Raw genomic sequence first — 22,502 nt, 5'->3', positions numbered from 1 at the left:
GAGAGGCTGCAGGTACAAAGGCGTGGGAGGAACTTGAGGAGTTCAAGGAGAAGAATTTCCACGGCTATAATGAAGAAAAAGGAAAGCAGTGGAAAGTGGCAACATATACAGTCTGAAGAACCCAGCTTGTCTAGGGCCTTTGGTAAGGAGTAGGATTTTATCCTGAATAATGCAGGAATCCATTGAATAGTTTTAATGAACTGATGAAACGTTCAAAGAGTTAATCTGGCTGCTGTGAGAAGAAAGAATTGAAGTGGGAAGATCAGTCCTTGGACATAATGATGATGGTTTGGACCAAAATGGTGGTAAGATGGAGTAAAATGGATATATATGAGTATGAAGGAGATTCATTTAATGGAAGTGAGAGGAGAAAGTCAAGGATGACTTAGTTTTCAATAAATTGGTAGGTACTGGGAACATTTATTGAACTTAAGGTCTCATGCTGGAAAGGCTTGGAGAGAGGGTAAGGAATAAAGCATTCAGTTGTAGGCATTTTAATTTGGAGACATCTGAGTGGAGATGTCAAGTAAAGTTCCGAACTCAGAGAGATCTAGGGCTACTCTTGTAAATTTGGGAGTTACCAAGAAATAGATGGTATTGAAATCAGGGGGGGTTAATGGAAATCTGGGAACATATTGGCAATGAGAATTCTCAGAACCAAGTCCTGGAAAACATATAGAAGTTGAGGATAGAAGAAAAAGAGACTAAAGAAATGATATGCAACCAAAGATTGGAGAGTCTTCCAAGGAGGGACTGGTCTGATGCTCAGAGATCAAATCAGATGGGAAAAAAAGAATGTGTGTGCTACATTTGGCACCATGAAAGCCATGGTAAACCTGGCTGAAAAAGTAACAGAGGGTGACAGGAAAAGACGGCAGATGGAATTGGTCAAAGATAGTATGGAAGAGAGATAGTAGAGAGGCAGTGAATATGGACAAACTTTTCAAGATATGCTCTAAAGGGAATCAGAAACATAAGGTAGTAAGTGACAGAGGCAGTGGGAACAACTAGAATGTGTGTCCTACTAGGAATGATCTAGTAGAGAAAAGAAAAGTTGATGTGTGTTGGGTGTTGATAAATGAAAGACTGCAGTCCTTGTGTGAGTGAAAGAGGATTGCATCTGGAGCAGAAATGGTGGAGGGGGGATTGACCCCTATTGGGAGAAAGAATGTTTCATTGAGAGGGAAGAGAGAGAGAGATTCTTATTTTATGGATTTTTTTTTTTACCCAGTGAAGACAGTAATTGTACCCAAGGAGTTTGAGAAGCCACGAAATAGTCCTTTTGTAGAGTGGGGAACCTCTTTAAGAAATAATTTTAAGTTTGGAAGTCATTGTTGACTATTCATGTGAAGTTTGTGATCTTGAATATCAGCTAAAGCCTGAGAATCCAGTTCTGTGATTTTCTTAATCAAATTCGGCAATAAAATATGGATAAGATGGACTTGGTTCTGTGACTAAGAAAACAGAAATGAAACATGGGGATTGAAGGTGTCTGTGAGGGAGTGATTGTAATATTGGGTCATGGAAATTAGCTAGACAACAGTGGAAGGAAAAGGAGGAAGAAGTCTGGTGGATAGTGAATGATCAGCAAGGTTGACAATTAGGAAGTTGTAAAGAAGTCAAATGGATGTAGGAGAATAGATACTGTAGAGGTAGGGACTAGAGGGATCAAGTGACATGGTCCAAGATTGGGACATTAGAAATTGAAATACCAAGGTGGTGGTGATAAGCTCCAGGGGTACTTCATAACTGACAAAGAAAGAGAGAAAAAAAAATCATTACAGTTAAGGAGGCCAAGGAACTGAAAGTTCCACCTCAAAATAAGTTGTAAAACCATTCTTATTTATCATGTATATTTCATGGATCATTTCAAATCATTATTTGGAAAAGGGTAGGGTACACATAAATAAATAACGATGGTAGTTGATTCATTGTGGGTCTACTCTCTAAATGCCATTTTAGGGCAGACTTCTGAATGTTGTGCACAAGAAATCTGTACTAATGTTAAGAGACTGCTTGGGAAGTAGTCTAAAATGTGTTAATTCTCATATTTTAATTAGTGATTCTTGTTTCTCAATCAGTAATGATACAAGACTCCCTACAGCCTTTTGGTCAAGTTTAATACGTTTTGCATGGCATATAACAGCCTTCTGATCTGGCCCTATTTATGTGTCCAGTCTCATCTGCTGCTACTCCCTTGAGATGTTCTAACCACACCATCTCCTCAGAAGTTCCCAGTGTCTGGTTAAGCCTACAAGCAGCAAATGCTGTTCCCTCTGCTCAGCATGCTGCTTCACCTGGATAACTCCTACCCATTCTCTGAGACCCATCTAGAGTGTAAGCTCTTCCCTGGGTGAAGACTTTTCAAAAAAGTTGAACCATCCAAAAGTGCCATCTTTGTGGGTCGAATATTGGTGATGTCATGTTGTTAGTAATTTACTACCACAAATGTAAATTTGAACCATACATTACTGATAGTAGCTACCACTTGCTGAATTATAACTGTGTGCCAAGTACTTTACACTTATCAACTCACTTAATTTCTATGAGCCAGAAAGATATGTTTAATACTTTTATTTAGGGATCCCTGGGTGGCGCAGCGGTTTGGCGCCTGCCTTTGGCCCAGGGCGCGATCCTGGAGACCCAGGATCGAATCCCATGTCAGGCTCCCTGCATGGAGCCTGCTTCTCCCTCTGCCTATGTCTCTGCCTCTCTCTCTCTCTGTGATGACTATCATAAATAAATAAAATAAAATAAAATACTTTTATTTATTAGATAAGGATTCTGAGGCTTAGAAAGGGGCCTTTGAAGAGATGATAAAAAATAAATAGTGGAACTGGGTCTTGATTCCAAAGACAAAGATCATACCATGTTCCCATTCTTTGTATTTTTCATTGCTATGTCTGCAGTGCTTAGCATGTGCCTGATATGGAGTTGAAATGTGAAAGAATGAAAGAATGATATTCTTCACCTGTCAGGAGACTACCCAGACAAATTTGAAGGCTAGCTTTGTTCAAGGACCCTAGATTCTGACACTTTATGGTGGCCCAGTATCTTGACATTGGCTTTACCTTAATAAATGTTTCTGTTTCCCTGAAATTTAGAAAGATATGTTTTGATGGGTGAAACTAAGAGTCTGAATGACCCTTAAAGTCTTAATCCTATAATTACTCTTTATTTGTTGTAAGTCACTACCCTGATACACATGTGGCAGACAAGTTCCCTTTTGTTGGCACTATAATTATCTAGGAGGACTACTTCTTTACATTATGAAAAAGACATGGGGATTTATTGACACATGGGTACCAAGTCTTGGTACAAAGCAGTCCAGAGGGCAGAGGGTATCTGGGTTCATTTCCTAAATACCCTTTTTCTTTCATTGATGCAGAATTTTCCTGGTGCTCATAGTCACAATGGTGCTTTCTTGCTAAAGACCGGGAATCCTTTGGCAAGTACAGCATAGCTGCCCTGAGCCCCTGTGGGGGCTAACATTCCTTCTCTTTTTTTTTTTTTAAGATTTTATTCATTTATTCATGAGAGACACACACAGAGAGAGGCAGAGACACAGGCAGAGGGAGAAGCAGGCTCCACGCAGGGAGCCCAATGTGGGATTCGATCCTGGGACTCCGGGATCACATCCTGGGTCAAAGGCAGACGCTCAACTGCTGAGCCACCCAGGCATCCCCCAACATCCTTATTTATTCAAATTTTGATTCTGTAAGTTTCAACAGAATTTCTCGTGTCAAAGTGTACAGCAGTGGTTCTCAAACTTTAGTGTGCATTAGAATCACCTAGATGGGTTGTTGGAATGCATATTTCTGGGCCCTACTTCTGGAGACTCTAATTTGGTCCATCTGGGCAGGAGCACTGGACTCTGCAGTTCAGTCAAGTTCCCATATGATACCGGTGCTGCTGGTCCAAGGACTACACTTTGCATAGCTCAAAATCCTGCTCAAGTCCTGGTTTATAGGACACCAAATGAGATTGGATGTAAAAACAAAAATCTTAGAAGTTTTCTGAGTAAACATCTGAATGATAAGTGAGACAAAAAAAAAAAATCAGTGACTTAAAAAAATTATCTCCTGATATTTTGCATTATATTAAATACAGATAACAGTTGCTCTTTTGTGGAGGAAGACCAGTTGGCTGGAATCTAGAAGTCTCTCTCTCTCTCCCAGAGCTCTTCTTCCAAGGCCTTAGAGAAACTTTCTTCTCAATGACCTACAAGGCATCAGTGTGTTTTATATTTAAAGCTACTCTAGAGGCAGATGCTGCATAAAGTTGATCAGTCTTTCAATACAAAACTGAATGCAAAGAGTTTTCAAGATGAAAATATTCTGTAATATAATAGGAAATGTGGTCATTAGATTTAGGATGCAAAAGGATGATTTCTCATTTTCCCTCTTTTACAGGCTAAAAGATATTTGCATTTTTATTAGATTCAAAATGGGGTGAGTCATTCAGATCAACACATTTCTTTTTAACAGGAATCCTTTGTGTTTGAACCCAACTGCCTCTTCAAAGTGGATGAATTTGGCTTCTTTCTGACCTGGAGGAGTGAAGGCAAGGTATAGTACAGGAACCGTGAATTGTTCTTTCCTGCTCTTTGATTTAAACCATTTTATTTCTCAACAAGTAGACAGAAGGCCTCTTGAGGGCATGAACTCTACACTTGCTTATTTATTCAAGGTTTTAAAAATGTGCTTCCATGTGGCAGGCATTGGGGGGATACGGTAGTGATCAAGTACAGTATTCTAGACCTCATAGATTCAGTCTAGGAGAAGAAGCAGGCATCAAAAAATAAATAAATAAAAGGTACAAGTCATTGAGTGTTGTTAAGAGAAGGTTAGGTTGTTACAAGAGTTTAAAACAGGCAGATCTGATTTAATCTTGAGAATCAGGAAGGTTTCCTAGAAGAAGAGATTTTCAAGCTGAGTTTCAGAGGTGCATTAAGAGCATGTTCATCTTGTTACACCCCAGGACTTTACTCAATACATAGCACAGTGCACACATTAAATGGATCTTTGAACTGAATTTTAAAAAGTAGAATTGGAATTCTATAAAAGCATTGTACCCACTTAATATTGCATGTACACACATATATTTAATGAGATACATACACTAATAACAATATTATATGCATAAAGGTAACAGCACTTTATAAACATAAGTAATTATTCAGACTTGCATCCATATATACGAGTATATTTGAAATGGAATGTGTGGGGTCTTGACTATTTCTGATCATTGGGTATTGCAATGACTGCCCTTTGTTTTTCACTCCTTCTCTCCCTTACTGTCATTGGCATTGCCTTCGTCATCACATACCTCATCTGTGCCATAGGTCTGGCAGGATTTCAGCTCACTGCTGTATTACATTCTCTCTTTTCAGGAAGGACAAGTGCTAGAATGCTCCCTCATCAACAGTATTCGATTGGGAGCCACCCCAAAGGTACCTGTGATTGATGTTTGCTTTTCTTCTAAACACAGATTTACTTAGGTTGGAAAAGGTTTCTGGAATGCAATGTAACCTTTTTTTACTGCCCCAAACTCATCAGCTGGAATGAAGAACAATTTAGAAATCTTTTCATCTATATCCATTGGATAGTTTGGATTGCATTATGTTTAGTTACATTAGAAACGCTATTCCCCTTTCAAAGAGAAGATGCTTGCATGATACTTCCATCATAGAAACAGTTTCCTTAACTCAGAAATTAATTCATCAAGGCCCCCCTCCCTCTGCTGCCATTTTTTAAAACAAACAATGAGTCACTTCTGGTCTGTGGTTAATGTGGAAATTTAAACGACATGGCTAGCTCCATATTTATGCACCTGTGCACGCAGACGTGGGCTCACCTTGGAGGCTCAGTCTGCCTCTGAGAGAAAAGATGACAGAGCATGTAAATCCATCTTCTTCACAGTGATTGATTTGTTTGAATAAGAAGCTGTTTACATAGTGATGTGAGGAATTTAAAAGCTGGCCTTTTTCTAGAATATTAAAGCATCGTATTTATTCCCATTTTCATAATAGCTCTGCAGGTTTTTAGATGTCAAAAACAAAATTATGTGAATCATTTTGTTTGTCTTTTTCAAAAGCTGTCCTCTTTTACGTTAGCTAAAATTCCTGTGTAACTATATTGGCATTTCCTCTTGAGTTCTTTTGGAGGACAAAGATGCTATTTTATTTGATAATTATGGTAAACATACACTCTCTTCGTTCCAAATGAAGATGTCATGGCTTCTAGAGATGAACATACTCTTTGTGTCCAGGTTACTTGAAAGCCTTAATCTTATTTTTTTGATAGCCCTTGGTGGCTGGCTGTGGCAGTGTCTATGTTTATTTGCATGAGATGCTAGTGACTGTCCTCTGCTGACAGCTGCCTTGGATCTTTGGGGCCTAGGCAGGACCCAGTCAGAGCCTTTTCATTCCATTAGCATCTTCCAGGTCCTCCAATAATTACAACAAAGCACCTGAAGAAAGACCCTCACACCTAGTTTTCTGAATCAATAATATTATAATACTTTTCTTACTACATGAGTTCGTAGTATGTAGCATTACAAGTTTTACCTCTACAAGTTTTAGAATAATGCTAGATATCAGGGCATTTTTAGATCAGAAGAAAACATTTGTCCTTCTGTGTATTTTTACATCAATTGAGCATGTTTCCTCCATGCTCTGTGATCTAACAATTTTTTTTCCTATTTGTGTACTTCTATACAGGATCCCAAAATCTTGGCCGCTCTTGAGGCTGTTGGAAAGTCAGAGAATGATCTGGAAGGGCGGATAGTTTGTGTCTGCAGTGGCACAGATCTGGTGAACATCAGTTTCACATACATGGTGGCTGAGAATCCAGAAGTAACTAAGGTAGCCTCGCTGAAAAGAACCTCCCTTCCTTACCCCCCATGTGTATATATGTGTTGTGCATAGTATTTTATGTATTATTTTCATATATATATTAAAGCTGTATAGTAATAATTTTAACTTAAAAAATATATTTCCATTGTCTAGCTGAAATGTTGTAGAAAATTCAGCAAGCACAAAACTCTTTTAGTGCATCACTTAAGTAAACCAAAAGTCCAGGTACTTCTGTCAATAAGTTGTAGGAGAAACTAGCCCAACACCTGCTATACTAGAATGTACATAGTAATCACCTTGGATTTTGTTAAAATGTGCATTCTGTTTCAGTAGGTCTGAGATGAGGACAAAATTCTCCCTCACAGGTTCCTAGCTGATGCCCATGCTGCTGTTCTGAGAACCACGGTTTGAATAGCAAAGGGCTAGATCAGCACTGTCCAGTAGAAATATAAATCAAGCCACAGATATCATTGAAATTTTTCTAGCAGGCACATTTAAAGAGTAAGAGGAACAGGTGAAATTAATTTTGATAAAATAGTTTATTCACAGTATACCCCTAATACTGTCATTTTTACTTATAGTAATTATAAAATTTTTAATGACATATTTTACATCCTTTTTATAGTAAGCCTTCAAAATCTCATGTGGGTTTTTAATTCAGCCAAGCTGTATCTGAAGAGCTCAATAGCTACATATGGCTAATGGCTATCATATTAGACAGTGCAAGTCTAGATGATAAAGCTATCCAAGCTCCACCCCCGCTCCAGCCCTAGAAGTTATTAAAGAATGGGGGCATGATCCATCTTTTAATACCATATCCAGTATACCATTGCCCTGGCTAATGAGTTTCAAAGTGATTTTGGCCAAAGTAGAAAGCCTCAAAAATAAATCACTTTTCTGCAAGTTCTAAGTATCCTTCTATAATAGATGTGAGGAGGGCTTAGCCTTGATTCTCCTGTTGCAGAGACATGGGTTTGAGGGGGGTAGGAAGGCATTTTATTTTCCCATTTTAATCCTAACAGAAGAAACTCAGTGTAGGGTTGAATGAGAAAACCATTGTTGCAGATATCGGGTTTTACAGCTAGACTGAGAACATACAGATAAGATCATCTGACAAATCCAAGCATAGAAGACTTAAACCTGGCCCACAGCTAACTGGTGGCAGAAATGAGTTCTGTAGACTCTTGAGACCCTGTAGGCTCTTTACCACCACTCACAAAGTATGGTCCGCATTCCAGCAACACAGTCTCACCTAGGAGCTCCTTATACTTTAGAGTATCAGGTCCACACAGACCTATAGATCCACAATCTTCGTTCTTTTAACCAGACCCTTCCCACCCCCTGCCATAGATGGCTCAGATGTGCATGAAGTCCGAGATGCTCCCATACTTAGGATTTAGAGCCAGGAATGGATGTTCCACATCACAGGAGAGCCTACATTTCTGTCTTGTGGTGGTTTTGCTGGTTTTGTGCTGTTATTACAAGTTATCTTGCTTTGGGAGAACAGAAATTGCAAAGCCTTCAAGTTCTTTTATGATTTTGCTTAGATCAACACCAGTTTGAATGGTTTCTTAAGAGAACCCTTCTGATCTAAATGTGTATTGTTCCTGTTTTCTGTAGTCACGCCTGCATATTTGCCACAGAGGTCGTTTTTAGTCGCTGTTTGCCATAGCAACATTCAATCCCAGAAGTCCATGCTGACCACTCATAAAAAGATTTGTTAATCAGATACAGATCTTGGGCTGCCCAAAATTTTGCAAAAAGACAGTTTTGCAGACCTGTGTTTTCTGGCTTTTGTCAGCTTGTCATATTGCAGACGGTATGACTTGATGTAGGCTTGGGCTTTGGGACCAGGTTGCCAAGGCTCAAATCCTTGCTGTTTGCTAGCAGCTGTATGGCATAGACACACGGCTTACTCCTCTGTGCCTCATTTTCTTTTATCTGTAAAATGGGAGTAATACCAAAGTATCTGCTTTTAGGATTGTCATGAGGATTGCATGAGTTAGTACATGGAAAGTGCTTAGTACAGAAGGCTTTTTAGTGAGTGTTAGCTCTGATGATCACAGAGCCACAGAATGTTAGAACAGGAAATGGAGTTTAGGAAGCACTTCCTACCACATCAGATGAGTAGGCAGAGGCCAAAGAGTTAAAAGAACTTACGACTACAAATCAGGCTGGGCCAGAGTCTGGCCTGACATTCAGGCTTCGTGGCATTCCATGTGATACTACTGCCACCCCACCTATGCCCTGAGCAAGTACAGTCCTAGGAAGATGGCTCAAATCAATAAATCCCATGTTTTTGCTTTCCCTGGTTTGATTGCTATCATAGTCCATTTCATTTATTTCCTTGAGAGAGAGAGCGTACAAGCAGGATGAGGGGCAGAGGAAGAGGAAGAGAGAGAATCTTGGGCAGACTTCATGCCCAGTGCACAGCCTGATGTGAGTCCCGATCCCAGGACTCTGGCATCATGACCTGAGCAGAAATCTGGAGTTGGGCACTCCATTTGGTTAACTGAGCCATGCACATGCTCTGGTTCATATAATTTTTAAATTACAATGAACATAAACAGGTTTGGAAATAAACAAGTAACTCATAGTAATCATGCAAAGTGAGAACAAAGGGTCCAACATATTGGATGTTAGCTTAGTAACTGTGAGAGTTTAGCATTCCCTGGTCAGGGGTTTTTGCTTGTTTTGTGAACATCTGACAGGTACTAGTCTGACCAGGGAGAGATAAATCGAGAGAGTTTCTTTTAAAAAAAAATATTTAGGGATCCCTGGGTGGCGCAGCGGTTTGGCGCCTGCCTTTGGCCCAGGGCGCGATCCTGGAGACCCAGGATCGAATCCCACGTCGGGCTCCCGGTGCATGGAGCCTGCTTCTCCCTCTGCCTGTGTCTCAGCCTCTCTCCTCTCTCTGTGTGACTATCATAAATAAATAAAAATTTAAAAAAAAAAAAATAAAATAAATATTTATTAATTCATGAGAGATACAGAGAGAAAGAGAGAGAGAGAGGCAGAGGGAGAAGCAGGCTCCATCCCGGGAGCCTGACATGGGACTCGATCCGGGTCTCCAGGATCAGGCCCTGGGCTGAAGGCGGCGCTAAACCACTGAGCCACCCAGGCTGCCTGAGAGAGTTTCTAGTATAGAACTTGTTTAGGAGTATTTATCCTCTGAGATTCTTGAGTCTGTTTTTAATTTCTCGACTCTTACAACACTTAGGACCTGACCATTCTGAAAAACAAACAACCAAACAAAAACTACTTTACCAAACTTTTCATCCAGGCTAATGGGCCAACTTTCAGCTTTATATACTCTCCATAGAGAATCAGCTTTCACAGGGAGGAGGAACCTTTCCTGACTTTGAGCCAAAGCCATTTTACTTTGTTCTTCCTTTTTCCCCATGGGATTCTCTGTTATTTTTTCTCTTTATTTCAAGTGGATATTTTAAGTTTGCATAGTATCTGAGTTTCTCAGAGTTGAGGTTTCAAATAAATAGAAAATATTTTCCAGCACATGTGACTGCAAAAATATGATTGTGCTTTTCTTCAATAAAAGAGGACACCGGTATAGAAAACATCTTGTAGCTCGGCTTGTATTTCCTTCAGCTGCCTTCTCTGCTTAAAGAGGCAAGAACTTGCCTTGCGCTGTACCTCATTGGAAGATCTGAGCTCAGGGCAGCCCAGGTGGCTCAGGGGTTTAGCACCACCTTCAGCCTAGGGCGTGATCCTGGAGACCTGGGATCAAGTCCCACGTCGGGCTCCCTGCATGGAGCCTGCTTCTCCCTCTGCCTGTGTCTCTGCCTCTCTTGCTCTCACTCTGTGTCTCTCGTGAATAAATAAAATCTTAAAAAAAAGGAAGATTTGTACTCAGTTCTACATCCATTCTGCCCTACAAAATAAATGCCGAATGGTATCGTCAACTTACATCCAAATCTAGACCTTTCAGCCTTCACCCACTGTCCTCACAAGCTGCTGAGACCACAGACGCCTTCCTTGCTTCCCACGTCTGCCTATTACAAACACCCTTGTCCCAAGGATCTAGCTGCTTCTCACCACCGCCATCACTACAGTGTGCCCCAGGCCATCTCCCCTCACTGGGTTCTCTGCCTTGGCCCTGCCCCTTTGAGTCTTTTCTCAAAATAGCAGCTGGAGGGATGCTTTGAAAATGTGATTCAGATCACAACACTCCAAGACTTACAAGGCCCTGTAAGAAGCCACCCGCACTACTTTTTCCTTTCTGTCCTTCTCTTCCTCTCTCGTCTTTTGTATTTCCCTCCAGCTCCAGGGACTTTGCATTTGCTGTTCCTTTTGCCTGAACACACTCTTCCCCCAGTTACATGCACTGCTTTCTCACTCACATTTCTTATGTCTCTGCTGGAATATGGCCTCAGCTCCCCATCTTGCCACTCCATGGGTCTCCCTCACTCCTTACCCTGCTGTACTGTCTTCATAGCATTGATCACTATATACCATTTATTCATTATTCTCTTCCTCTGCTGACTAGGGCAATGTCCTGTTCACTGCTATATCCCCAATATCTAGGAATGTCAGTGCCCAACATTTAGTAGGTGCTCAATAAATTCCCACTTTACTGAGGTCTTTATATTGACAGAATCAATGAATTCTAACCTGTGTGATAAATGTGTATAATTCTGATTGCTAAACACCTCCAGTTTTGTACCGCCAGTTTGGTTGTAAGAGAAGTTAGGAAAGACAAGAAGCCTGAGAAAATTTGATGACAAGAAGCCTGAGAAAATGGGATGCATTTATACTTAAAAGGTCTGGGATTCCACAGTGTTATTTTTAGAGTCCCTTTGCAGGATATACATGGGGACTGTCACTGAGAATCCACAACAGACTGGAGGTTTTAACCTGGTGTCTTCCTTTTTCCAATTTAGATCATTATTTAATGTTTGCCTTAATCCCTCCTGTCCTTCAGTTAGAAAATTTAGCTTTTTTCCTTTCTTTAAAAAAAAAAAAACCCTCTGTTAAAAGGAATGGCTAGCAAACTGTTGGCCACTTCTTCCTCTAATATATGTGCCTTTGGGTAACAGGTGAATCAGATAGGTCGCTTAAAATGCCTGTGAATAAAAGCAGTCGCAAGAAAATGGTATTGTCCAGTTTTTTTCTGAGCTGTAATAAAGCGTTTTTTTTTTCCTGGATCATCCTCATCTCTTTGCAAATAACACAGAACATTATAACTGTGTTCCTTAGTTAGAAAAGCAACTCGGTTTCTCTTCTGTATTTTTTCTCTCTCGGAATGCAACCAGCTTGGAAGGAATTTGTCTCTGGCTTGTTGAAGGGAGTTCAGATGTCTTTCATTAAGTTACAGCTGGCACTGCACAGCAAACTGAAATCACAGAGTCACTGTACATAAGATGGAAATGCACCCTCATTTAAAATCCCCAAAAATAAGTGTGTTATTTTATACTAAGTTGAATTTTCCTTTGATTACAAAAATAAGCTGTTTTTATGAGGTTCAAAATGCAAAGATTTGGACTGAATTTAGACAATTTCCAGACTGCTCATTATGCTTCATGCAGGTTGTAAATATTTGGCAAACTCTATAAATTATGCTTTGTAACCAAGTCCTCAAATAAGCCCACGAATAAGTACCATAGAAATTAAACTATAAAAATGTTATGTGTTCTTTTTTGTATACAAAAAAGATAAAGTCAGGTAGTTTATTACAGATAATAAAATCTTATTTTAGTAGACTGGATTGAATGACAAAACCACTTTGCTGAACTTGAATTATGTTAAGTGGAAGGGCTAACTACAAACTTCCGTGGGAAAAGCCCTGTAGAACCTCCCTCCTCTCATCTAGCTTTTCTCCTCCCAAACACAGAGCTTCTCAGAGGGATTAGACCACTGGCCTTACCTGGGAGCCTCTAAAAAATGCAATTTCCCCAAACCCAAGAAATCTGAAATTCTGGGGCCAAGCCCAGGAATCTATTTTAAACTAAGTTCCCAGGTGATTTTTTTTTTAAGACTTTATTTATTTATTCATGAGAAACACAGAGAGAGAGGCAGAGGGAGAAGCAGACTCCCTGTGGGAAGCCCTATGCGGGACTCAGTCCTGGGACCCCAGGATCACGACCTGAGCCAAAAGCAGATTCTCAACCAGTGAGCCACCCAGGTGCCCCTGCCAGGTGATTCTGATGCAGGATGAAGTTTGGGTCCTGTTGCTTAGTGTACAAATGGACTTAGTTGAAAATTCACAATGACTGTGAACTTAAATTTTTATCAAATTGATTGACTACAGCAAACAGGTTAATCTGTAGACCTATGGATTATACTAGCCTAGCCATTGATTTAGTATTCACAAGTAAGAACACAGAAAGCACCATTAAAATGAATTAGCACCTGTGACCCTAGCAATAGCCTTGTTTCAGAGCACTCCCTGTTAAAATGCTGTTTCTTTGAACATGGAGTTTTAATTGTATTATATATGCCCGTGGTTGTCAAAGTGTAATCTCCAGACTAGCAGCTCAAGCAGTACCTGGGAACTGAATTAGTGATGCAGATTCTCAGGCCCTGCCCCAGCCCTACTGAATCAAGTAACCTCGTGCTTTCATGAGCCCTCTGGTGCTTCTGATGCACACACAAGTGTGAGAAGCACTGCCCTGTGGAGAAGCTCAATGAGGAGTGTTTATATCCCGCTTCTCTTGAAGAACTTACACCAGCTCCCTGGTCTGCTGCCCAGGCTCACCTGAGCCAATGCCTACTGGATGCTAAAGTGGTAACTTGTAAGTCTCAGCTTCCTATCATCCAAGCCCTGATTTACTGATTGATTAAAGTTTTTTATCCCATCACCTCCATGTTTTTTGAGGCTCATGAATATGTGAAGTGAAGCAGTGAGGGCCAGTTTAGGAACTTTTTTTCAGGACAGAGCTGTGAGCGATGAATCAGCAAATGAGTGGGTGTGTGTTGTAAGCTTTAAGTGCCTCATCCCATCTAGGTGTTTTCTTCTTGCACATGAAGATAATGTGGTTCGTTTGTCTTATTGCTGAAAATATCATTCTCTCTCTGCCTTTGGAAGGAGGGCTGCGTTCATTTGGCTTATCTGTGGAGTGGATGACACTTGTCTCCTTGGGCCTCCCATGACCCCCTTCTATCTCTCTTGTTCCCTCGGTTCTCATTCTACTTTTAAAGACCATCTGTTCCAGAACTCAGTACTTCAGTATCTCATCCATGGTGGCACTTTGTCATCCCTGAACTTAGTTATTTATCTACATGCGACCAAGTTCCTTTAGACCACAGGTTGCAAATTCTGCCTACAGAAGCCAGGAAGATGATGTGAATAATGAAGGAGGTCCAGGTGAGGACAAATAAGGGAAGGTATAGACAGTAACAAGTTGGAGGGTAAATATACCCTCCGGGGGTGGAGGGCAGCATCTACCTATTTCCAGACAATTTTCCAACTATGTAAGAATATGGCTCTTAAGGTTGCTAGATGGTTGAAGATGGTAGTTTTTTTTCCATAAGATTCTAGACATCTGGATTTTTTTTTTACATGAAATCTCCTGATGTTAAAATGTTGACAAACATATTCATTTTTTTAAACACCATGTGTACCAGTGACAGACCTGTCTGTCGCTCATTGAGAACCTTAGCTCTAGACCTCAGCCAGCATACAATATGAATATACTTACACTAAGATGAATGCTAATATTTACCTAATGTGTTCACTTCATTGACATTATAAATGAAGATGCCCGTCTTTTTTTTCCCCCTTTTTACCTTCTTCTATCCAGCTACTCATCCAAGAATTACTTTTTGATGAATTCTCAGGTTGGATAAATCATTTTTACTACATAGGCTTTTTTGTTCTCATTTATAAAAGTAGGGAGTTTTGCCAAGTGACTTTGAGGTTATTTTCTCCTTTAAGAGCTTAGAAATCTGTTTCAAGAAAAAGTATACTAGATGCCAAGGAGGATACAGATTAGTTGCTTTGGAGGACACTTGTATTTATGTAGAAGTCCCTAGCCTAATCTGGGCCATATTACCATCTCCAAAGCCAGTCCGCAAACTGCTAAGATAGGAGGTTCTGTGGTTGGGGAGCAGGGGAGGGGGGGTGGGAGAGTAAGTATTTCCATAAAAGAGGCAGGACTTTGCTCCCAGCAGAGGGAGGGCCTGCTGGTCCTGTTACAGTGATATCTACAGTGTAGATATGCAGTCCACCAGAAGACAGAAGGCTGTGCACATGGGGGTTAGCACATGAGAAGATTCAAAGCAGAAATTATTGCCCCTGCAATGGCAGATCCAGTGTGGAGACTGGAGTGGACACTTCTGATTGGGAAATTGGAAAATCAGGCTAAACATATGCCCTACTGGGAGTGCCAAGCAAGATACTTGACGTAGAGTCCATCCTGAAGATTCTAGGGAGGTAACAGAAGGTCATGCCTTGTGTTGTAGGAGGGATGCAACACAGTCTTTATATTCTAAGATCAACACATGGTAATAACATGTGGCTGAGAGCATCGCTCCTCAAAGTCTTGTCTGGATCAGCAGTAGCAGCATCACCTGGGAACTTGTGAGAACAGAATCTCAGGCCCTGCCCCAGACCTGATGAATCAGAATCTACATTTGAACAAGGTCTGGTAGGTACTTTGCACATTACAGTTTGAGAAGTACTGAGATATAATTCAAGAAAATCAGTTGTTTTGGGTGGTAACCAGTGACATGTGGAGGAAAGACCTGAGAAACCTCTGAATATGGAATCAAGAGGGTTTGTTTCTGGGTGAGGTTAGAGAAGCTAAGGTGAAGACTAGATTTTAAGTCTGATTAACTGCCAGTGTGATGATATGGTTATCAGAAAGTGAGGGCCTGGTTACTTTGGGACAGAGTGGGGAAGTGACCGTGAATTTGTTTAAAATATGTTCTCTAAGAGTGTATATGCCATGGGACTGGCTGTGGATCCTGCAATTCAAAGGAGCTCACTCAGTAGTTAAGAGCTCTTGGGACTTGTCTGTGGACCAGCCCTGGCCTGGATGTCCCTGTGTCTGCATCTTTAGCCTCTTGGCATTCTAAAAACATCTCTCTTTGGGGTGCAAGGTGACTCAGTTGGTTAAGCCCCCAACTCTTTCTTGGTTTGGGCTTAGCTTATGATCCCATAGGTAGTGGGACTAAGCCCTGTGTAGGGCCCCCTGATCAGCAGGGGGTCTGCTTCCTCCACCCCCCCCCCCCGCCGCTTTCTGCCTCTGCCCCACTCCTGCTCACACATGTATGTGCTCGCGCTCTCTCAAATTTTAAGAAAAATTAAAAATAAATAAAAACACCTATATATTTTCTTCTGAAATCCTCTAATTATTAGTCAAGGGTGGATTTTTACCGTCATTTCTCACAGCATCAAACTTACTTAAAAGTAAACCTCCTTGTCAAAGTGTATGTTCAGGAACTGGGAGTCGGAGCTAACATAGGTTTTATTGTCCTTTTAGGGAGTCTTCTCATCTGAATCAGTGAGGTTTCCTTGGAGTTGTGGGAGGAGCAAAGTGGGGAAGAAGCTTTGAGCTATAGCTTAGAGCCCTCCTCTGCAGCAACACTGAGCACACTGGCAGTCATTATACACATTTGCATGGACTATGCGTTTTTATACAGTTCACTGGTGTTTCCTGAACACAGGAGGAGGATTGCTCATGGTAAAACAAGTACTTCTACTACATTCTAGTACAAAGTGCAGAAGAGTAAAAAGAAAAGAAAATAACCCTTCTCCAAAGAGTGTATTACCCCATCTTCCATGTCTTTTTTTTTTTTTTTTTTTTTCCTAATCTGAAGTGAAATTCACATAGTGTAAAATGAACCACTTTAAAGTGACTGGACAATTTAGTAGAGCACAGTGTTAACAACCTCCTCTGTCTAGTTCTAGAATGTATCATCCTTCCCACAAAGGAAACCCCGTTCCCCACTCCCTACAGCCACCCCAGCGTGTCTTTTTAATTCACACAATTACTTTTATACATAGTTGGGCTCATACTGTTTATAGAGTTTAATGTACTGTATTTTATCATATAAAATTTTTATCATGTACATTTTCTTGGTCTTTAAGATGGTAAACCTCTATGATCTCTGAGGTGGATTTTCTTGGTGTTACCAGTATTTCCTTAGAAACCTTCCAACCCCCTGGGTGCCTCTCTGCAGAATGCAGGGACTTTGTGAGGGACAGGTTTTCATTGCAGGGGCCTCTCAAGCTCTCACTGTTGTGTTTCATCAGCTTGACAGGTTTCCTAAGAAGAGCCTCTATGCTCTAGGCCTAGCCCAGAGCAGCTCATTTTGCCCTAATTGTGAGTGTTATCAAATGACTCCACCAAGGGAATGCAAAATGAGTTACTCTAATTGCTCCAGAAGCATAATATGAAGTTTGGATTTCACCCTTTGGCCCCTGGGAGAGAAAACTGTCACTAGCTTTAAATTGCTTCTCTACTTACCACATAGCTCCAGTTTTCACTGCTGGTAGAAGTTGCCATTGTGAACATAGTATATGTGTAAAACAAGCCTATACGTGTTTGTATGTTTTCTGATCTTGAAAGAATAAGATGCATGAGGAGATGGGTAGGAACTTCACCTCACATATGAGACCTTGCCACCTCTGAGCACTATGATCTGGAGCAAGTTTAATGATCACAGTTGGGGGCTTGCAAAGTGCAGCCAGGAGCCCAAACCCAGCCATCATCAACCTGAGCTGGTATGGCCAATGAGCTAAGAACTGCTTTTACCTTTTTAAAGAGTTGTTAACAAAACATAAAAACCATATGACACAGCATCATATGTGGCCTTCTTAAAGCCTAAAATACTTATTTTCTGGCCCTTTATAGAAATGTTGGCTGATGATCCCCGATAATTAATAATAAGAGCAGTACCAGTGGAAGTTTTTAGTTTATACTGAATACAGGATAATGTTCAAAATGCTTGACATATATGATCTGATTTAATTCTAAGAACAATCGTCCGGGATGGGCATAGTTATTATCATTTTACAGGGGAAGAAATAGTTCCAGAGAGGTTGAGTAACTTGCCCAATGTCACACAGCCAGTAAGCGGCAGCGCTGGTATCTTGAACCCAGGCATTGAATTCATTTTACATCCAACCAACGACTTCCCCCTGAACATTGTAAGATTTTACTGTACTTTTGAGGTTAAAGTTAATGTCCTTATCTGTGGGAGCTGAAATCATATAGTAGCACTTCCCAAATTGGTGGTCTGCAAAATACATTAGTCACAAGAGCCTATATTTAAAGGAGGGTGTCTGGTCAACAAAGCATGAGAAAGCCTTGTTAGGTTTCTTTACTGTAGCATTCCATGAAGCACTATTATTCTGGTATGAATCTCCACCCAGGTGGCAAGGGAAGAGTGGTATTCAGCTATTTTCCAAACCTTTTTTTTCTTTTAATGTCCTTATTTTTGCCTATTGAAGTTACAGAAATGAAACTCTTCCAGAACTACTGCTTTGCATAAAAAAGTCAACAAACAATGTCATAGAGGCATTCTTGGCCCAACATTTTCCAGAAATATGAAAGCAGCATAATCTAGACATTCGTTGGTTCATCCTTACATACATATTCTTTTATTCCTTTTTCTTGCTGCCATATTTCCCAACCCCCCCCCCCGACCCACCCCCATCACCACCTTTCTTGTCACCTGGGACGGTTAGGAAACTCTTCCATAAAGGATAGAAAGGCAATGAAACTGAAACACACTGATTTAGGTATTTTTAGTATCCTTTATTGAAAGTCCTATTTAGTTTATGGGAGTACCTCTAGATTTGAGGTGATGAGCGCTACAGGCTGATAACTCTAGGCCAGAGTGCCAGAGGCTCCTTGATTGATTATATTTATCACAGGGCCTCTGCATGGTAAGATAGTATTCATTTTGGCAGGGCTTAATTTGCCAGTGTCATTAGCTGGCACATGTCAGGAGGAATGTGATGTTAGGGATTATAAGTACAGGCATCCACCAGAGAAACAACTTCATGAATACCTTTTAATGCACCAACTGTTGATACTTCTCTTACCACCAGGATTTTGCAGATTTGACAGTTGAGCCCCAAAATGCACTTTGACAAAGCTGGCTTCTGACTGGCATAGAACAGAATGCTCTTGGTTTTCTTAAAATCTTAAAATTCTTCAGTTATTTTAGACTTCTCCATGCGGTTCCCAAAAAATGTCACATAAAATAAAGCAAATATCTCATTTTGGTTTTGAATGAGTTCTGCAGTTTGTAGGAACAGAGCTGCTCTGTTAACCTGGGTCAGGAAAGAACATCGTGTTAATCATTCAAAGTCTGTAAGCACAAGTGAACATAAGGCATTAATGTATTCTGAATGTATAGATGTACTTCATTTTCTTCTTCATGTCTCTTCAGCTGGATCTGCAAAATAAACTGACAAGAGACCAATTTACAGAGAAAAGGCATGCAAATTTATTAATTTTTAATTTTATGTACATGGAGCCTCACAGCGGGAAGTAAATACTCCAAGGATCAGGGCTATTTGGGAGTTTGTATATCCTCTTATTAAGGGAAAGAAAGGAAGCAAAAGACCACTTCTAGGATAGCAAATGATTTTTAGGAGCGTTAAATGGGTCCTTAGGAGAATAGATCGACATGAGAATTTTGTGACAATTTCTGTGTGTGGAGCCAACTTTTTGTCTTCCAGAAGGGAAATTTAGAGCTGCTCCTGAGTAGGGATTCATGACAGTGGGGTTCTTTTAGGTAGGCCCTGCTTTTTTTAGTAAGCTAAGGGATTTCAGGAATTCAGATTCCTTCGGCTCAAAATAATTTTTATACTAGAGTGTCATATTTGGGGGGTGGTGTATCTTGATTCCCTTCAACAGTCTATTTATTGGAGTAGATATCTGGCATAGGATGTGCTTACTTGAGACAAGGTGCTATGGATGCAATAGGACATTTTATAGGGTATTGATAAAAGCAGTCTTAGGTAATTCAAAAGTTGTCTCTTGGAGTGATAATGAACAGAAACCCGTTTGGTAGGGGAATTTGACACTTGGGCTTCTGAATGATGACCCAGAACAGCACAGTGTTCTCTCATTTCTTAGGACTATTTAGAGGTTCTTTTTGACCTAACTACCTACCGTTGTCAAGATAACCAGCCAGGCTGACAGGTTGTTTTGACTGTCTATAAGTGACTAAACTAATCTTGACTAGGAAAGCAAAAATATTATACAGGCCCAGCCAGATTTATCTTTCACACACAGCCACACATACTCATCTATGACCCCTTATTTCCTGCCCAGATACTCACTCCCAATGCTCTGAAGGTGATTTAAGAACCAGATGGAACTTAATACATTCCTCCTTTTACCTTGATCAGCTTTTCTCAAAGGCAGAGAACAGCAAATGAAAAAATTCTATTTTTCTGGAAGACACTCATTACCATCTCAGGAAAAAAAAAAAGGGCCCTGGTTGCTCCTCCTTTTCTCTTCTCTCCTCTCTAGGTTCTTGGAGATTTGAAAATTTTATCAGAATTCTTATTGACTTCCCAAAGGCTTTTGTGATTAGTCTTTTGAGTTGTTCACTCTACTGACCTTGGATTTCTTTCTGCAAAATCCCCATGATTGGGCCCCAGTTTTAGTAGTTCACTATTGGTCATCATGGGCTCCCTAATTTCCCCTTTCATTCTGGGTTTATCAACTGGATTGTATCTGGGATTGCAAGTGGAATTCCTTTATTGTACATGAGACTCTTCAGCCTCTATCTTGCACTCTTCCTCTCTCTAGGTAACAATTGTGGTGGCTTTCAGGTTTCTCTGCCTGGTTTGTTCTTGCCTTCAATGCTGTCATTGTCTGCCTGTTTGCCTTCTGTCCCAGGCCAGGAGGGAGTTTCCAGCATTGTCATGGATATATCCTTGTGACTGATGCTCTTCGACCTCCATTTCTCTCCCCTTAGGAGATCACCCGGAGTTGTTGATATAAAAGGGAAAATTGTTTTATTTTTTTCTTCTTAACGTGATGTAGAAGTTGGTCTGTGATAAACAAACATTGGTAGATCTGCTCCCATTTAATTTTAGAGAGGATTCAGCATCCTAGATGAGCGCATTTGAAGGGTACAAATGTGAATTTTTGTTTTGTTTATGTCAAGTCCTGCCTAAATCATTAGCCTCTCTGCTCTCCTGTTTCTGCCCTTGGGGTTTGGTAATCCCTGGGTCAGTCCCTGGGCCAGGCCCTACCTTAGCCCTGGGACAAAAGCTACTGGGAACAAGACTTTAGGAACACAGACACTTGGCCTGTAGTTAGTCCTGATGCTTTGTTGACTGCAGCTCTGGTGCTCATGCCTGATCCCTGGACCAGTGGTGGCATGAGTACCCTAGTTCTGAGAAACAGGCCCCCATCTGATTTCTGCACCAGTTATCTAATTAAGTGTTCTTCCTAAAGCCCAGGCTTCCAGGCCCGGCCTGTCCAGATTCTGTGCTTGCACCTCTCTTGCAATCCAGGGGAGCTGTTATTTCTAACTGGCTCCTGCAGGGCCATCTCCTGCTGCCTACTAAGATCCTGGAACATTACCAGCAACTGAATTTGCTGTGTCTGTGGAAATCCTTTTAGCCAGCCTCCTTCTGGCTGCTGCTCTGCTTTTGTCATGCCTGTAACTTTCTTTACGATACTTCAGCACACACAGGGATGTGTATGTGAATTTAATCCAAAACAGGGGAATGAAGATTTAAAATTCGATGTGTCTCCATTGGCAGTACTCACCCAAAGGATGCTTAGTTAGCATTTGAAAACTTTGAATCAAAAGCTCATAGGCCATTCATTATATATAAATTGTACCTCAATTAAATTGTTTAAAAACAAAACCAGACAAGCCTATCCTCCTGAGGCCACCTCCACATGCTCTTCAATTATCTTTATCCATGATGAGTACCAGATGCTCTGATACTAGCATAATGTAATTGTTGCATTAGAATCATCTAGAGGGCCTGTTAAAATGCAGATTTCTGGGCCCCATCCCCAAGAGTGGCTGAATCTGTAGATTATAAGTGGGGCCTGAGAGTTGGCATTTCGAATAAACTCCTTTAGGATGCTTGTGCTGCTGATCGGGGGACCACTTGAGAAAAGCTGGCATAAAGGAGAGTAGAGCTGCTTTTTCATTGGTGGAACTTCTTAATGGTATACCAGGTATGTGATTTTTCCAGAAATAATGTACAAACACTGCCACTCTTGTGTGAACAGAGCACAGAAGTCAAGCTAGCCCACATGGCATCTCTTGGAAGATGGTAAGAAATGCAGACTCCTTAGCACAGACACTAGACTCATTGAATCTAAACCTGTACTTTAACAAAATTCCCAAGTGACACAATACATGTTAAAGTTTGAAAAACACTGGCCTAAACCAAATGTAGCACACATCGTCTGGTTCAGTGGCTCTAAGCTGTAGATTCACATTTGAATTATCGACAGTGTCTGAAAGATAGATTGAGGGTCCAACTATGCTCAGATTGTGAATGAGAATCTCCAGGAGAGGCATCCAAGCTTCTGAAATGTCTTATAAACTTCCCTGGAGCGGGGAGTTCCAGGGTACAACAAGCTCTGGGAACTATTAATCTGACCCCTAAGTAATATCCACATAGTATTCTGATAATAGTTTACCAGCTGGAAATGTCTTTCACTTGGTCTGTCTTCGAAGTTAAGTACTG

General features: G+C 40.8%; 1 protein-coding gene across 13 annotated transcripts in view; it reads left to right on the top strand.

Annotated features, from left to right (window-relative positions):
• The window catches only part of PLCB4 (phospholipase C beta 4), a 418,936-nt gene that overhangs the window by 277,348 nt on the left and 119,086 nt on the right, over positions 1-22,502 (top strand). For all 13 annotated transcript variants that reach the window (XM_077872231.1, XM_077872230.1, XM_077872235.1 and 10 more), the window contains 3 exons: positions 4,488-4,568; positions 5,393-5,452; positions 6,722-6,865. In XM_077872231.1, the coding sequence (XP_077728357.1) occupies positions 4,488-4,568; positions 5,393-5,452; positions 6,722-6,865 (285 nt within the window). The remainder of the gene's footprint in view (positions 1-4,487; positions 4,569-5,392; positions 5,453-6,721; positions 6,866-22,502) is intronic.

Source organism: Canis aureus, chromosome 26, assembly GCF_053574225.1.
Source record: "Canis aureus isolate CA01 chromosome 26, VMU_Caureus_v.1.0, whole genome shotgun sequence".
Lineage (NCBI taxonomy): Eukaryota > Metazoa > Chordata > Mammalia > Carnivora > Canidae > Canis > Canis aureus.
This window is presented reverse-complemented; position numbering and strand designations above follow the sequence as displayed.